Genomic DNA, 18,844 nt, shown 5'->3' on the forward strand with positions numbered 1-18,844 from the left:
TGCATAAAAATAAATTTTAATTTAATTTTATCTTTCAATAATATTAATTTTTTTTACTGTACATAATATTCAATTATTTTTTAATTACATCTAAATAAATTACACTTAATCACATTACTTTCATTTTAAATAAATTTATTTTTTTATAATTTTAAAGAATTTTGATACATTAGAGACAAAATATATAATTTATATTTTATTGTATATATATTATTTTTTCTTTTCTACAAGTTTATATACTAGTCATTCTATAAATATTTCATGATAACTAAAAATCTTTAAGAGTAAAATTATAAAAAAATTAATTTATTTAAAATGAAAGTATTATGATTAAGTGCAATTTACTTAGATGTGATTAAAAAATAATTGAATACTATGTATAGTAAAAAATTGATATTATTGAAGGATAAAATTAAAATTTATTTCTATGTATCATTTTTGCCCCCAACGTTTCAAAATCGTCTCAATTTTGTCCCGCCGTCAATTCTGTTAACGGATCCCTAACGGCAGGACAACATTGAGTTAATTTTGAAACGTTAGGGACTTAAATAGGACAATTGAAATGTTAGGGACAACTTTGGGACTTACCCCAAATGTTGGGGACAAAAACGATACTTTACTCGACAAGATAAACAAGTTTCTTGGAGAGAAAGCTAAGCACATGTTTACATAAACTAAACAACAAAAGAACTCAGGAATCACTCCGCTTCAGAAGTCTAGACGCCTAGCGAGGTGCCTCTCGACCTGCATCTGAAAAACAACAACACAGTATGGGGTGAGAACTGGTGGTTCTCAGCATGGTAAAGGTGTCACGCACATAAGATATAAGGTCCTGGGAATGTCAGAGGCAATCCTAGAACGCCGACACTCATATTATACAGCTTAATATACTAAACAAAAACCATAAAAGGGGGTAGGTGTCTAGGAAAATCTAAACTTAACTTAAACTTAACCTCAACACTAAATCTGTCCACCTTTCCTCCGTTTCTCCATCACCAATGATATTTCATAGACAGTCAAACAGATAAAGACAAACACAAGTAGAATACAAATTCTGCAGTTAACAATTATATATTTAGCATAGCAAGTATATTTAGGCACATCCAGTTAATGTACAAACAAATAATTCAAACAATATGTATAACATTTCGAATTTTTAAAAGTTAAATAATTAATTGTTAAAAAAAATTATTTTCAACAAAAATAATTAAATAAAATTTTATAATTATTAAAATTTAATTATCTATTAAAAACTATTTTAATAGACAAAGTTTAAATTGATATTTCTAAATATTATTATTATTATTATTATTATTATTATTATGAAACAAATGAAGAAGAAAGAAGGACGTGGCCAGATCCCATGGAAGAAACAAGGAAAGATTTGTTACATATATACATAATATATATATCCATTCACTTATAATAATTCATTATCATCATTATAAGGAAACGTGGCTTGCTATACATATATGCATATATATAATAGTTACACATGTTTCTTTTATCTACAACCATGACACCTAATAATTTTTCCATCATACTTATCATCATCATCTAATCTTCATTTTCCTCTCTTGAAACCGAACCAAAAGTGAAAGAAAAGAAAGCAAGAGTGACCGAGAGTGAGGGAGAGAAACCCTGAAACCTCCATATCTCCAACTTCATTTTCTTAAAATTCATAACTCCAATAAAAAATCTAATTCAGTAAAAGTGTTCATATCCCCTTCTTCTACACGTTGATATTATTTTTGTCTGATAGAAGTTGACAATAGCGTAGCTCTTCTTTCTCTTAAGTTTGGCCAATTGAAATTCTAGAAGGCACGACGTTCCTCTTCGACAGCTCGATCAGAAAGCTTTTCTAGAGCTTCCATTGTTTTGGTTCCGTACGAAGGTAGGGATTTTATTTTAAAATTAACCGTTTTCAATTTATAAATGCCCAAAAATTTAGTAAATAATTACAAATATGTTAGTAATTATAATGTTATTGAGTTTGGATTTTTTTGCTGTGGATGATTGGTTGTGATTGTAATTGAGTTTTTGGTTGAAAAAGTGAATGTTAATTGATTTTGGTGTTACTATATAAATGATTTTACTAGGATTGGAATTATATGTCGATTATTGAGAACCTTGTGTTTAAAAAGTGCTGATGGAAGGCTGGTAAACTGTCATAAGTTATGAAAGTGAGGGGCCCGTAAGCAGGGGCGGAGTTAGAAATTATTTTGGGAGGGGCTAACATAAAAAATATAAGTTAAGAAGAAAGAAAAATTAAAAATTAAAAAGAGATTAAACTAAAAAATTAAAAACTTATACATACACCTTATTAGTTTGGGGGGGCCATTGCCCCCCTTGCTCATAACGTGGCTCCGCCACTGCCCGTAAGGGTGGTGAAGTTGAGTTTTGAGGAGGGGTTCCGCCCGTATTCTTGTAAAGACAAATGAAAAAGTGATTTTGTTTTGAAAACTTAGATTTTTATATGTACTTATATTAAGAAATGATCTTTTTATTGGAAATTCGATTTATAAACCTATTTTGATCATATTAAGGAAAGGGTTTTGTAACACCCTAATATTCAAATCCTTATACTCGAGTCATAAGTCAATGATAATAAGATGGTACGACTCTCAAGGTGGATTTTTAATATTTATTTATAAGTATAATTGAAAGGAGTATTAATCGAGAAGCCTGAAAAGAGTAAAAATAAAATCGTGAAGTCGTATCACTCACGTAACGACAACTAAAAAATAAAGCGTGAAGTCGAAAACGGTATACAGATAAAGGCATTAAAAAGGATAAGAGAAGGACAATATATAGATATATAACATAAGTAAATAGCCACTAGTCGCGAACCGCGAAGTTTAAGCCAGCTAGGGTACAGTATGAAAGTAGTTGACAACAGTATCTCCTAATCTCTTCCAAAAGAAACATAAGAGCCCCTATAGGCAAGTTCAAAGAGTTCAATACATAATATAAGCTTTTCAAAATAAAGGTGGAGAGATTCTAAGAAAAATATAAAGTGGAGAATATAAAGATCTTCGCCATTTCTCAGATAAACCACAGCTCACTTCTGAGCACCTGGACCTGTATCTGAAAAATAAGAGATATATATGGAATGAGAACGCCCGACTCATGGGTTTCCAGTACGGTAAAAGTGCCAAATAAATACAATGCATTACAATAAAACCTCACTAAGCATCCTAAACTTCTTTTCACCAAATATTCACCCTATGTTCTCACTAGTCCATAAACAGGCAATTGTCATAAGGGAATGCTAGATCTAATTCGTATCTTTCATGCCTCCCGACTTTCTAACTCTCCAACAAATCAGAATCAGAATCATAAGCCAAACTATCACCAGTTATTTTGTCTTAGCAATTCTATAGCTCTACCCAAGGAGCTGAAATTATCTCATTATCAACCTGGAGCAAGTGAAATCATTTCACTGTGTCTACCTAGGGAGCTCAATTTCCTCATTCAATAATCATCATCATTATTCAATTATATCATCAATTCATCTCGTCAAGAACAACCCTCAGCATCCACCGACACCAGCATGAGGGACCTCTCAGTTGTACAAACACAAGCAATACAGTCAAGTAAAACACAATTAAGGTACAAGTAGAACAAGTAGCACATAATTAGGTAACATAGCATATATGATATATCAATCCAAAACAAATAGGCAAACTCAAACAATTCAAACATATGCAAATGATGTATGCCTGTCCTATGGCTGATGAGTCTCATCTGTCAGTTATAAAGCCAACCCGACAAGTCCTGGTAGCTAACTATTGGATTGTCCCTCTGTCGTGCATCCCTAGCACGAGTTATTCACAATCATAATCATAATCACACAACACCCATACTAGTGTTTATTCACGGGGACGAGCTCATTCGAAACTTTCACAGTGTCCGACTACACTTACGACATAGGGTCAGCAGAATCTCGGATCTCAACCTAGAGCAAGTGGAGCTGACCCACTGCATCTACCCAAGGAAATTCGAAACTCAGATAATTTCACAAATCTCAAATCAACCTCGACTGGGAGCAAGTGGGGGCTAACCACTGCATCTACCCCAGGAGTTGCGAACCAAACCCGGAGCAAGTGGAATCCATGCTACTGCATCTACCCAGACAGGTATGTCTCACCACATCCCGGAGCAAGTGAGACGAAACCACAACCGTTGCGTCTACTCGGGGAGCCTCTATAGTAACCAACCTGGAGCAAGTGGGGCGCAACCACAACCCTTGATATGTCCTCACATGCCCAGGAGGAACCAAGGAGGGGATCCTAACCTCCCACTATCTCGCTGGGGGCGATTTTACAATACCAGGAGGAAAAAGGAAGGGGATCCTCACCTTCCTTCATCTCTCTGGAGTCGCACTTTCGAGAAAGAGAGATCAAGATAAAACAATCATTCAGAGTCATATTTTCATTTTCAGCCATAAATCAATAATGATCATAGCCATCCGGCTCATAACATAACCCAAAACCAGCCAATAATCATCATTAAATACAGCCCTTCGGCTCACGACATACACCACACTTTCATCATCACCCTCAGTAACTCATACAATCATCAATACTCATCATTCATCATTGATTCTCACTTTACTTCATCCACAAGTTACTACATATCCTAGCTTCTTTTCATTACTAGGCATACCATAAAGATTTAAGACTTAGAGGATGAGAATGGAGGCTTAAAAGTCTGAAATTCGGCTTTAAATACTCAAAATCAACTTTTGCTGAAAACAGGGTCACGCGTGCGCGTCGCCCACGCGCACGTGTGGAAGGCTGAAAAGTAGAGTGACGGGTGAGCGTCGCCCATGCGTACGCGTGGAAAGTAGGGAAATCAAGTGACGCGTGCGCGTCAGTCACGCATACCCGTGGGTGCGTTTTGTGCTCCTCGCACAAAACCAGCACAATACCCGCACAACTCTCTAGATTTTCTACGAGGCATTCGCATCTGTGCAGCGATGCATACGCGTCAGTCAGGCGCACGCGTGGGTGAGTAAAAATCGGGACTGACGCGTGCGCGTAGAAGCACAATTTTCCAAAATTTGTACTAAGCTAAAAAGCTGCAGAATTACATTTTCAAACCCCAAACTTCCAACACACATAACTTCTCCTACAAAATTTTTTTCAACCATTTCTAAACCGTTGGAAAGATCGTTGATTAAGCTTCCATAAAAATCCAATTTTAAAGAATTCCAAACCATTTCTACGTCAGCGGTTTTTTTTAATTATTTAGCAATATATATTAAAAATTAAATACCTAACAATCTAAAAAAGTGTATTTAAAATTTAAAAATTTAAAAAGTAACAACTTAGGTAAATAATAAATTATAATTTATAAATAAAATTTTAAAATTAACCAACAAATTTGATTTATATTCATTATCGTATAACAATTTATAATTGACAAATATAAAACTAACGCAAGAAACTTGTTAGATTACTAATGATTTATTTATTAAACTAAATTTAAATTAATTTTTTCGAAAATTTTAATGTATGAGCAAATAATTTAGAATTAAAAAGTGACAACTTAAGTAAATAATAATTTATGATTTAAAAAAATAATCTGTAAATAACATAAAAATTAAAAAATAACAAGCTAAGTAAATAATTTAAAATTTAAAAAATAATTACTTAAGTAAAACAACTTAAAATTTTAAAAATAACAACTTAAGTAAAACAATCTAAGCAAATAACTTAAAATTAAAAAGTAACAATCTAAGCAAATAAATTTCTAAACTCAACGTATGAGCACCACGTTAGCAGATGAGCTCCTCATTTGTATTATTATAAAGATAAAAATAAAGATAAAGATAAAGATAAAAGATAAAGATAAAAATAAATAGATAATACGGTAGGTGAAATTTTGTAAAAGATTTTGATTTAAATTAGTTTTTGCACGATATATATATATATATATATATATATATATATATATATATATATATATATATATATATATATATATATATATATATATATATATATATATTATTGTTTTTTTCTAACCGGTATTTGACAAAACAAAGTTAGGAAAAAACTAATATTCTATGGGAAATTGGGAATGGATTTAAGCCAAAGATTTTATATATATACTTAGCTTTTTGTAACAAAATTTTAAACTTTAGATATTATATTATTATATTATTAACATTTAATTAGTAAAGATAATATATTTAAAAACTTGTTTACTTTGTCATGAATGAATTAAAATTAAACGCTAATGAGTTAGAACTCAAATAGCATAGTCTTTTCATACTAATTTAAGAAGTTGCGGGTTTGAGTTTTCTATCTTTGATAAAAAAAAATTAAAATTAAAATTAAACTCAAATAATGCTAAGTTTAAAAGATTTGATCTATCTTTTATAACAAATTTCAAACTTTGATTTTTATATCACATTAATTTTCAAAGATTATATTTTTATCTTATCTTTTAATCACGCAGCAGAAGCCTACCTTAATTTACACAATCATATTATCGTTATAAATGCAACAATGCTTTGAAAATTGAAAGTTCAAGCTGACTAAAACTTCTTATTTTGATGAGAAAGTATAGGAAACCAATGAAAGTTTAGAAAGTATTAGAGATATGATTATTAGTGTTATATTGTCTTGTCAGGTTATGCTTTTGGGATGAATGGTTTCAGGACATGGTATTAGAGTTTTAGATCCGGAAGGTCTAAGAGTTTGAACTTTGGTGAACCCAAAATTAACTTTTTATAACATGAGATGTTTATTATCTCTGGTATCCAGATGGTTATTCTGGATAGTATAGGTGATGTTCATTTTATTCATAAACCAAAGATTTAGTCAATTGTACACATTATACGTTTACACCATTCACTCCCTAGCACTACTCTATTTTTATCTATCTATATAAGAAATTTTTTGGGTGTACTTATTGCGAGTCTGGCCAATTGACATAGCTTGAGGCTGACATACACGTATCATGGGAGAGGTAGTTGATCAATGGGCAAACATTCATCAAGATATGTTGGACGAATTTACAAAGCGGCTCCATTTATATGATGACTATCTTCAACTTCGATTGGTTTGTAAGCAGTGGAACTTCAAACTTCCGAAGATCCTCAATGGCAACAAAGCTCCATGGCTGCTGTTACCTATTGGTGGCGGTGCTGCTACTAAAGAAGCTTTCAAAGTTAATACTCACAAAGAAATTCTTGAAGAGAAGGGGATTTACCATCTCACACTTCCAGACTTGCAATACGACCTTATCCGTGGTTCTTGTTATGGATGGTTAATAATTGTATCCATGTACGAAGGCACCATAAGAATGTTAAATCCATTGACAAAAGTTTACTTGGATCTTCCTCCCATCTCAGATCTGCCGGATGTAATTCATAACGGGGATGAATGTAGTTTTTTCTTTGGTGGATACTCCATGGTCAGGGAGAAAACCATCTTTGTAAATCTTTATAGTAATATAAATAGAGACCTTATATGCTGATGTGAGTTTATTTTATGAGAAGAAAATCAATTGTATTCTCTCATAATATTTCAACGTATATGTACACATATATAGAAAAATTGTTTACTATTCTAGGCCCTATCTTTTAGCTACTGACCCTATAATTTAGTATTCTAATTTATAGCTTCCATATTTACAAAAAAAGAGATCCCTAAAAATAAGTTATAGAATTTCTATAATTAAGTATAAGAAATCTCAACACTCCCCTTCAAGTTGGTGCATAGATATCACACATGCCCAACTTGCTTAAGAATTTTGAAAAAACTTGACTTGAAACTGCTTTTGTAAGGATATCTGCCAGTTGATCTTCTGATCGAATCTTAGGTAACTCCAGAATCTTCTCATCTAGTTTCTCCTTAATGAAAAATCTATCTATTTCCACATGCTTCGTACGATCATGTTGGACTGGATTATGAGCAATATCACATGCAGCCTTGTTGTCACAATACAATTGAATTGGTTGCTTGGGGGGAAAACCCAAATCCATCAAGAGGAGTCTTAGCCATAGTGTTTCACATAGTCCAAGTGCCATTCCTCTAAATTCAGCCTCTGCACTTGAACGTGCTACAACATTCTGCTTCTTGCTTCTCCAGGAAACAAGATTACCTCCTACAAAGGTGAAATAACCAGAAGTTGAACGTCGATCATCTATTGCCCCAGCCCAATCAGCATCTGTATATGCATCCACATTTTGACAGTCTGCATTTTTAGTGAACAAGATTCCTTTTCCTGGAGAAGATTTCAGATATCTCAGAATACGTACCACTGCATTCATATGTTGTTCACCAGGATTATGCATAAACTGGCTCACAACACTCAATGCATATGCAAGATCTGGCCTTGTGTGTGCCAAGTACATTAACCTTCCAACCAATCTCTGGTATCGCCCTTTATCGACTGGCACTTGATTTGATTCAACTGATAACTTCAATCCTTCTTCCATTGGTGTATCAGCTGGCTGACAGGCTGACATGCCAGTTTCTTGTAACAAGTCTAAAGTATATTTTCTTTGAGATAGAAAAATACCTTTGATGGACCTAGACACTTCGATGCCAAGGAAGAATTTTAAAGGACCGAGGTCTTTCATTTCAAATTCTTTAAACAAGTAACTTTGTAATGCCTTTCTTTCTTCAGGATCATTTCCCGTTACTACCATGTCATCTACGTAAACAATAAGTGCAGTTATCTTACCATGTTGTTTCTTCAAGAACAAAGTATGATCTGTATTGCTTTGATTGTAGCCGAAAGCCTTCATGGATTTGGTGAATCTTCCAAACCATGCCCTTGGAGATTGCTTAAGCCCATACAATGACTTTTTTAATCTGCACACCTTTTGAGTGTGTTTTTCTGGTATCATGCATCCTGGTGGAAGGTCCATGTAGACTACTTCAGACAACTCTCCATGTAGAAAGGCATTCTTCACATCAAACTGTTGTAATGGCCAGTTCAAATTAGAAGCTAAAGACAACAAGACTCGAATTGTGTTGATTTTGGCTACAGGTGCAAATGTTTCTGTATAATCAATTCCATAGACCTGAGTGTACCCTTTAGCCACTAGTCTTGCTTTAAAGCGTTCGACTGTACCATCTGCTTTGTACTTTACTGTATAAACCCATCTGCATCCGACTGTTTTCTTCCCGGGAGGACAATCAACAAGCTCCCAAGTCTCATTTTTTTGCAAGGATTCCATCTCCTCATTCATAGCTGCCTTCCATCTCGGGTCGGCTAAGGCTTCCTGCACACTGTTAGGAATAGATACAGTAGATAATTGATTTACAAATGATCGATTTGATTCAGACAAGCGGTGGTTAGACACATAATGACTCATAGGATATTTGACCTTACTAGAAATCTCAGGTTCATATGTGGGTTTAGGAATTCCTCTGGTGTGACGTGGTGGTAGTTGTTTTCTAGGTGGTTCAGTCATATCAGGAGCATCCTCAGCTAACGAATGGTTGTTTGGTGTATTGGTTTCTTGTGGTTCGAGGGATTCAGATGTCGATGATGGACTTGATACTTCCCTTTCTAGGTGCTCACCATTACCCAAGTTCAACTCATCCATATCTCGAGCATTAAGTTCAGCAACCTCCTCTCTAGTAGAGGGTTCTACTTCTTTAGATATTTGAAGATCTAAAGTCAGAACTTCCTCTTGGTACTCCCCCTGAAGTTCAGGCTGAAGGGAAAAATACATTGTGTCTTCATGAAAGACGACATCCAATGTAATAAACATTCTTTGTGTTGGAGGATGATAACATCGATACCCTTTCTGGTAAGTAGCATATCCCACAAAAATACATTGCAATGCACGAGGACTCAATTTGTTGCGCTGGTGTTTATGGAGATGTACAAATGCTACACAACCAAAGATATGAGGAGGTAAGTTTGTTGTGGTAGCAGCTTCAGTAAAAGCTTCAGTAAGAGTTTGGTATGGTGTCTTGAAATCAATGGTACTGGAGGGAATTCGATTAATTAAATATGCTGCAGATGTAAGTGCTTCACCCCAATAACACAATGGCATATGAGCCTCTATCAATAGTGCACGAACAACTTCCAATAGGTGACGGTTTTTTCTCTCAGCCACCCCATTTTGTTGGGGTGTTTCAGGACAAGTAGTTTGATGAATGATTCCTTGTGCTTCCAAATACTGTTGAAAACTAGAACTCAAATATTCACCTCCATTGTCACTTCGTAGAACCTTAACCTTTGCATCGTATTGAGTACAAATCATTTTGTGAAATTTTTGGAATAACATATTTACCTCACTTTTGGATTTCATCAAACACACCCAAGTCATTCTTGTACAATCATCAATAAAAGTGACATACCAGCGTGCTCCACCTAAGGTAACTACTTTGGATGGACCCCAAACATCAGAATGTATAACCATAAAAGGAATTAAACTTTTATTCAAACTTGAAGGAAATGAAGCACGATGGCTTTTTGCATATTCACAAGTATCACAACGGAAACTAGAAATATCAAATTTTGCAAATAAGCTAGGAAATAATTTTTTAAGATAACCAAATGAGGCATGTCCCAAACGTCGATGCCATAACCAGATATCAGATTTTCTTTTTGTTGCTTCATCGTTGTCCATTGTCAATGCTTGACACAGTTGATTCAAACTCTTTGACTCCATGTCTAAGTAATATAGATTCCCTCTCTTAACACCACAACCAATCGTCTGCCTTGTTTGGATGTCCTTAAACACACAAAATTCAGGCCAAAAAATTACAACACAAAATAAAGCAGAGGTGATTTGAGATACTGACAAAAGGTTATAATCCAAGGATGGAACAACTAAAACAGAATCCAAATTCAAAGTATCAGTAAGAGACAAGGATCCTTCTCCTATAACAGGAGCTGAGGTACCATTAGCAGTAGAGACAAATTTTTTTGAGGAAGGTTTAAGGGATGGAACCTGTCTAGAATCAAAGGTCATGTGATCCGAAGCACCAGAGTCAATTATCCATGTACTATTAGAAACAGGTGCGTAAATATTTAAAACTTTACCTCCATTACCTGCTGTTGCTACCAAAGCCGAGCCTTTTTTCTCAATATCTTGTTCTGCCTTTGATTCTACAACTGCAGAAGTGGAGTTCTTGTGTGAATTCTTCTTTCGTGGATCACGATTATGATCCCACCAATCCGGATATCCCACAAGTTCAAAACAGCGACTTTTGGTATGGCCAGATTGATCACAATGGGCGCATCTATAAGTGGATTTGTTAGCACTAGCAGTAGATTTAAAATGATTGGAACCTGTTCGATCTTGCTGATTGGGATACCAATTGGATTTGTGTTGAGTGGATCGGTTCCGGCTAACAAGGGCTGAAGCTTCAGGCTTCTCAGGTTCTCCTTTCATTGTTGCAAGCCGCACAGACTCACGACGAACCAGTGAGTAGCATTCTTCTAATTCAGGGATTGGATCTTTTCTCAAAATATCACCACGAATATGATCGAACTCACAATCCAAACCAGCAAGAAAGATATGCACTCTTTGTCTCTCAATGGATTTGCGATACAGTTCTACATCTTTCTCACATTCCATACTCACCTTATTGCGATGATCCAACTCACCAAAAATTTCGATTAATTCACCATAATAGATAGAAAGCGTTCTGCCATCTTGTTTGGCAGAGAAAGCCCTCTGATTCAAGGTGAAAACTTGCAGTTCATCGGCCCCATCATAGAAAGCTTTTGATAAAGCCTTCCAAATTTCACGAGCAGTAGGAAGACGGATATATCGCTTCATGATTTCTGGAGACATGGACATCAATAGCCATCTCTTGACTCTTTGGTTGTCTGTGTACCACTTGTCGTAACTTGCATCTTTTTCAGTCGGTGGTGCTGTTTTACCACGAATAAAGGAGAGTTTCTCCTTCTCAGCAATATGCATCTCCATCATCTGGCACCAAACATCATAGTTCGTTTCATTAAGAACAATTCCAGCATTGAAAGATGAATTTTCAGATTGAATAATGATGGGAGCAGTCTTAGTGCCAGAGGGTTCAGAGGGGTCAGACTCTGACTTGCCCATTGTACTAGACGTAACCTGGGCTCCTGATACCAAGTTTATTTTATGAGAAGAAAATCAATTGTATTCTCTCATAATATTTCAACGTATATGTACACATATATAGAAAAATTGTTTACTATTCTAGGCCCTATCTTTTAGCTACTGACCCTATAATTTAGTATTCTAATTTATAGCTTCCATATTTACAAAAAAAGAGATCCCTAAAAATAAGTTATAGAATTTCTATAATTAAGTATAAGAAATCTCAACAATGTGGCGCTCATACGTTGAGTTTGAGAATTTATTTGCTTATGTATCATCACTAAAAATTTTTAGATTTATATTTATAAATTATAAATTATTATTTACTTAGGTTGTTATTTTCAAATTTTAAATTATTTGTTTGGGTTATTATACTTAGGTTATTATTTTTTAAATTTTAAATTATTTTATTTAGGTTGTTATTTTTTAAATTTTAATACTATTTTTTAAAAATTTGTTGATTCTTTTTAGCATTATTTTTAAAATTTTTCTAGATTTTTTTGAGTCTGGGAGTTTATTTGCTTAGGTGTCGTCATTCGAAATTTTTAGATTTATATTTATAAATTATAAATTATTATTTTCTTAGGTTGTTATTTTCAAATTTTAAATTATTTGTTTGGGTTGTTATACTTAGGTTGTTATTTTTTAAATTTTAAATTATTTTATTTAAGTTGTTATTTTTTAAATTTTAACACTATTTTTTAAAAATTTGTTGATTCTTTTTAGCATTATTTTTTAAATTTTTGTAGATTATTTTCAAAAATTATAGCTACATACGTAAATTTAAATATATTTATGTTAATTTAGAATTTTTAAAATTGTTAATATATTTATTTACTTTATCTACAAATTTAATTCAAATTTAAATTAAAGTCAATCAAATTTAAAAAATTTTAGTTATGAGTCAACTATAAAAGTATAAATTATGATATGTGTATAGCATCACAATTTAAAGTACATCAAACCCTTTCTTTACATACATCCAAAATCTAAAATTTCTCTACTTATTCCAATGGCTGGTATTCACAAAATCGCAGAAATCAATTCTACAATCGACAATTTGTTTGTACATATACGAGTGATACGGTTATGGACACTACCAAGTTACGGAAATTCTTCATTGCCATACTCAATTGAGATGGTTTGGTTTGATGAAGCCGTGAGTTTTCTACTAATAATTTTATATTTTATTTTAAATTTATTTGTTTATCCCCAACTAATTGTTCTTTGATTTTTGTTTATCAATTCTAGGGAAGAAAAATATACGTCTCGGTTAAGAGGGTTCTTGTGTCTCGATTCGTGAATTTGATAAACGAAGGAATATCTTACCAAATAAGATATTATAGATGCTGTTTGTGTTGTTTTGGCTACTATAAGTCATATTATAGATACTCCAGACTGGTAGTACGATCAATGTGAATGCAACAGGTCCACATATGCTTTTACAAAAACTTTCAAATGTTCAAGTTGTGGCCGTCTCATTTTATCCATAACTCCAAAGTTGGAGTTATTTATTTATTTTTTTTAATTTAAAGTCTAATCACAATGAATTAGATATTGAATAAGTCTATGTTTAACATTTTTTTATATTATTTTTTTTATTAAGCAAATACCAAATAAAGCCTGGTGTCATTGATGACTGTGACTGTGCATGTTTTGTAGTCTTTGACAAGGAGGCAAAACAAGTTTTGAAAAAGAGATGTGTAGAGATACTTGATTCACTCCTATTGGTAAGTTCTAACTAATATTTATTTCTAAAAACATTACTAAAGATATTTTTTATGCTAATTTTTATATTATTTATTATTAATATATTATATAATACCCTGCAGAAAGGAGATCTATCGGATACACCTACACTTTTTCTCAACCTAATTGATAAGACCTTTTTTTTCATTGTTGAAGTTTAAATATATGATAATCCATATTTTTCACATTCTTATAAAGTTAAGAAGATGACTGATAATATGGACCTCATAAATAAATTCAAAAAGGCTCACCCTATTCAAATTGTGAGTACAGTTATAAGTGTACTTTTTATTAAAAATTAGTTTATTTTTCTCTTTCTTGGTCATTAGTAGTATCTAATTTATAAATAATAATTAATAACTAATTATAATTTTAGGATGTTAACTATATCGGTGGTTCGCTTCTAACTTCAAAGGCATCCTCAATCATTGAAGGGGAGAAAGTAGAAGGTGCTAAGGTATTTGTTCAAAAAATGAATTTTTTGTTTGTTTGTTTTCTAAAAGTTAAATCTTTATTTTATTCAAAAAATATTATTGAGATAAAATCAAATGTGAGAAGGAAGTCTTTAATTTAACGTAGTATTTTATACAGAATTTGTTGCTTGAATTCTCTAATGAAGTTGCGGACAATGATGAATCCGAAGTGTTGAAAAATGCTATTACACCAACCAAGCGACTATCCTCGGAGTCGGAAGATTCGAAGGTGCAAGGAGATACCTCAACTTGCAAGAAGATCAAGATTGAGAATGAAACTTGAGAATTTGGATGCACATGTTTTGGAATCTCTTTTAGAGTCTATCTAATAGAATAATACCAACAAGTATATGTTTGTTTTGGTGGAAACATTATCTTTTCTTGAGTTGTTATTTTTCTTTTGATTCTTTTCGATTTTTATGTTTGGAATTTAGAATTTTTTAAAATATAAATTGAAGTTATTTGGTTATTACTTGTGGTTTTATTTTTAACTTGATTCGCACCGTTGATATTCTATTAATTTCTAATTTAGTATTTAATGTCATAAAGTTATAAATTTCTCATATGAATTATTGTTGATACAATTAAGTTAGTTATTAATTTTTAATGTGTACTTATTTTTAAAAAAAATCAATTATAACTTTTAATGAAAGTATTATGTAAATTTAAATTCAAATAAACTTTTTTTTTTAATTTTTAATTAAGCAATTGGATTTGAGAATATTTTTTAAAACTTTATATAATTTATAAGCTACTATGCTAATTACAAAAGATTATATTAAAGTAAATAGAATTATTAGTCTTATTAAAATGTAAGGTTATTTATACTTTTTAAAAGAAAATTTTAATTTGACATTCTTCTATACTAAATTCTGTTTCTAATGTTGTTTCGAAAAAATTAAATTAATTCAGGAAATTCTATTTAAAAATTTAAAATTTGTACTAGCTAATTAGAAAACTTTATTTAGAATTTTGAAATTTGAAATTCTAATACTAATTCATAATTAAGTGACTCCTTAACCATTTCGATTTTTAAATTTAAATTTTTATACTTGCCACATTTATAAATTTTCTCTTTACTCAATTTACATTGTTATATTTTAGATTGTTTCTCTACAATAGAAGTATTTTCATTTTTTCTCTCTTTTTAAATATTTTTTTCTAAATTTACGTAATTTATAAGGTTATTAATTTTTAGATTGTATTTAATTTTATTTATTTTTATCGACAAATAATAGGATTAATACTATTTATGACAAAATTAATAAAAATTATTTTTAAATTAATAAATTCCTATATTCCTAATGAACAACAAACGTTTTAATTAGAAAACTTTATTTAAAATTTTAAAATTTGAAATTCTAATACTAATTCCTATGTTCTTAATCATAAATATTCTAATCTCTTCTTTAGATCAAGATGAAGGTAAAATGAAGAGATTTGCTAATTGAATATTTGATGTTGAAAATAGAAATATTGGTTCTGTTGTTGGTGATGAATCAAAAATTGAAATTCCAGATAATCTATTGATTACAACTACTGATGACCCTCTATCTCTCTCATTTGGTAGACTTTGCATATCCAAATTTGTTGCAAAATATGTCAGATTACATGTATTTTTAGAGTAGGGCAATTCTTGAACCCACGCTTGAGAGTGTCGAGAAGGTAAACGATTTTGTCTTGACAATCTTTTCAGAAATGGAAAAGGAGTATTTGAGTTTTGACACAACATGTCAAGCTGATGAGAATGAAGATGTACAACAAGAGTGGTTTACACCAGAGTTCCTAAATGACATTAAATATTCGGGACTATCCAATCACAAGTTGAATTTGAAGTCAGGAGTCGCTATAATACTACTGCGAAACATAGACCAGACTTTAGGTTTATGCAACGGGACAAGATTAATAATTAATGAACTTGGCAGCAACGTAATTGGAGCGACGGTAGTGACCGGTAGAAATATTGGAGATAAAATTTCAAGAATGAACTTGATCCCTTCAGATTTAGGATTGCCATTTAAGTTCCAACGGAGACAATTTCCATTAATAATATGCTTTGCAATGACCATTAACAAGAGTCAGGGTCAATCATTATCACATGTAGGACTTTACTTGCCAAAATCAGTGTCCACCCATGGACAACTTTATGTTGCTTTGTCAAGAATTAAGAGTCGCAGTGGTTTCAGGGTTTTAATTCTAGACGAATACGGCAATCCAAAGTCATTAACAATAAACGTCGTGTTCAAAGAAATTTTTAATAATATTTAGGTAAGAATAATATTATTTTCATTTTAATAGCATGTTATAATTTACACTTTTATATAAAATATTTACTGTAGATATAACTAATTTATCTACAGCTTCATTTTCAGATTTGAGATGAAATGTGTAACAAGGAGCATAACATCATATTCCAATTGCTTTTCTAATGAAGTTAATAAGATACTAGGTTGTTGATAAATTTTTATTAGCCTTTTAATATAAAATTTAGTGTAAAATTGACATGCTATTATTACAGTTATATATATTCTTATTTTTTTCATGTCTCTCTCCTTATAGTTCAAGAATATTATAGACTTCAAATTCTTCTATTTATTTTTTACTTTAAATAAAGATAAAACAACCTGTTCAGTACATTTATTATATAATGACGATGATCGTGTTATACTAAACTAAAAAAATTTATGATTATAAAATATTATTTTTAATTTAATATGTCAAATTTAAATATAAGTCCGTGCATCGCACGAATTTAACACTAGTAAATTTCTAATTTGGAAGGTTATCATAAATTCAGTCCCGGGTGACATTAATTTTATGGCGGTGGCTTTATATGGAGGTTGTAGATTGGCCTTTTACAAGCCAAGTAATAGGAGATGGCTGAAATTACCAGCAAGGGATGATCCATGTTTTCAAGATGTCATATTTTTTCAACAGAAGATATATGCAATAGAACATGATGGGCGGCTATACGAAATTGATACAACGACAAAAGCAGGGCCCGTGGTAAGAATTTTTAAACCATGACTCCATTTGATACTGTTAAAGACATTAATCAAAAATATCTGATTGCGACTGCTGATGGAAGTTTATTGATAGTGATAATACATCTTATTAATTTGATTTGTGGGGAAGATGAACGTTACTATAAGACAACCAGATTCGATATTTATGAATTGAAGGAAAATTCAAATGCATGGTCAAGGATTAGTAGTTTGGGAAATTATATACTGGTAATTGGATTGAATGCTTCTGTTCAAATGTTTGCTGGCGATCTTTTAAATTCCAAAGAAAATCAAATCTACTTTACAGATAGCTTGGTTGAAGAGCAATCAATAGTAGAGACTTATTATCATAACATTGGCATCTTCAATTTAGAAGATGGGAGTTGCCAAGAAGTGTTATCAGATGTTAACTTTTTTTGTCCTCCTGTTTGAATACTCCCCAATGGTAAAACTTAACTAGTGCAACGGGGGTATGACCTCCCAAATTTTTTTATAAAAAGATTAGTAGTAATTTTTCAAAAAATAAAGAGTAGTTTAGTTCACTTAAATATTTTATTATAATTTAGGGTACCTAAATTTAAATCTTATCTCATATTTTTATTGCATAATAATTTTTAGAGTGGGCCAATCATCATTATAAAAATATGTTTTGCTTCTCATTCTAAAATTAGGTATTTTTTATTTATTTAATTTAATTTTTTTATATGATAAAAAATATTAGAATATTCAATAAGTATTGATATTATTGTATTTGTATAAATTGATAAAAAAATTAATAAATATTATAAATTTTAATATTTATTTTTCTAATTTTTTTTATATATTTTACAGGATATATATTCAAATTTTTATACAAAATAATAATAAAAAATCAAAAAATTTATACATTTTTTAAGAGGAAGACTAATATTCAAGAAGGAGAACATATATATAACTTCTACAATATCAACACATAAATAATTCTTCTACTTTAATGAATCACAAAAAAAGTGAAATACAACCTTCAAAAATTCAAAAAATTACATCAGATGAGTTTGACCTTAAATTTTTGGTCCCCAAAATTTTATTTCAAACTCCACCACTGCCCATAACTTTGTTTTTCTTTTTTTATCTTAGACTTTTAGTTTTTGCTTTTACAAAGTATTGTGTTTAGATCATTTAGAATCTTCATCATTGAATCTTTTAATTTATTCTTTGGTCAAGGAATGCTTATGCCTTTCTTTAAAATTACGAGTACACAAGCTTGTGTGACATACAAAGTTAACTTATATTTAATTATTTTAGTCAAATATCTTTATATAAATAGATAATGATAAAAAAAAAGGTTGTATATACAACATTGCTTTATAAATAGGGTTTATTTTTTCGGAAGGGATGTAAATGAAATTTTTTTTAGCGAAGAAATTAGTTTTAGAGAATAGAGAGGGAAAAATTATATCTTTTTAGGCATTTATTATTCATTAAATATAAATTATTCTAGAAAATTTTTTATTTAAAATTATATATTTTCTTTCTATATAGCGACTTAAGTTACATGCGTTATA

At 31.3% G+C, this 18,844-nt stretch overlaps 1 protein-coding gene and 1 long non-coding RNA gene across 2 annotated transcripts; one reads left to right on the forward strand and one right to left on the reverse strand.

The window, feature by feature from the left end:
- The first annotated feature begins 1,588 nt into the window (after nt 1–1,588).
- LOC140181123 (uncharacterized) lies at nt 1,589–14,764 on the forward strand. The gene is made up of 4 exons (XR_011875784.1): nt 1,589–1,894; nt 13,736–13,803; nt 14,199–14,279; nt 14,414–14,764. It is a non-coding gene; the product is annotated as an uncharacterized lncRNA (long non-coding RNA).
- Nucleotides 10,391–12,103, reverse strand: LOC140181122 (uncharacterized). Its single transcript, XM_072223840.1, has 2 exons — nt 11,035–12,103; nt 10,391–10,714 (listed from the first exon to the last, which is right to left on the reverse strand). The coding sequence occupies exons 1-2, from the start codon at nt 12,050–12,052 to the stop codon at nt 10,677–10,679; spliced, it is 1,056 nt and encodes a 351-aa protein (XP_072079941.1). The 5' UTR covers nt 12,053–12,103; the 3' UTR covers nt 10,391–10,676.
- Nucleotides 14,765–18,844: the final 4,080 nt, after the last annotated feature.

The sequence above is a fragment of the Arachis hypogaea genome, chromosome 17 (assembly GCF_003086295.3).
Source record: "Arachis hypogaea cultivar Tifrunner chromosome 17, arahy.Tifrunner.gnm2.J5K5, whole genome shotgun sequence".
Classification (NCBI taxonomy): domain Eukaryota; kingdom Viridiplantae; phylum Streptophyta; class Magnoliopsida; order Fabales; family Fabaceae; genus Arachis; species Arachis hypogaea.

What these genes read in the sequence shown, in the direction of transcription:
- LOC140181122 (XM_072223840.1), bottom strand. Translation starts at nt 12,052, where the DNA reads ATGGGCAAGTCAGAGTCTGACCCCTCTGAACCCTCTGGCACTAAGACT. An exon ending in GGCTTTGGTAGCAACAGCAG is followed by an intron (nt 10,715 to 11,034) that starts GTAATGGAGGTA and finishes TGTGTGTTTAAG; the next exon opens with GACATCCAAACAAGGCAGAC.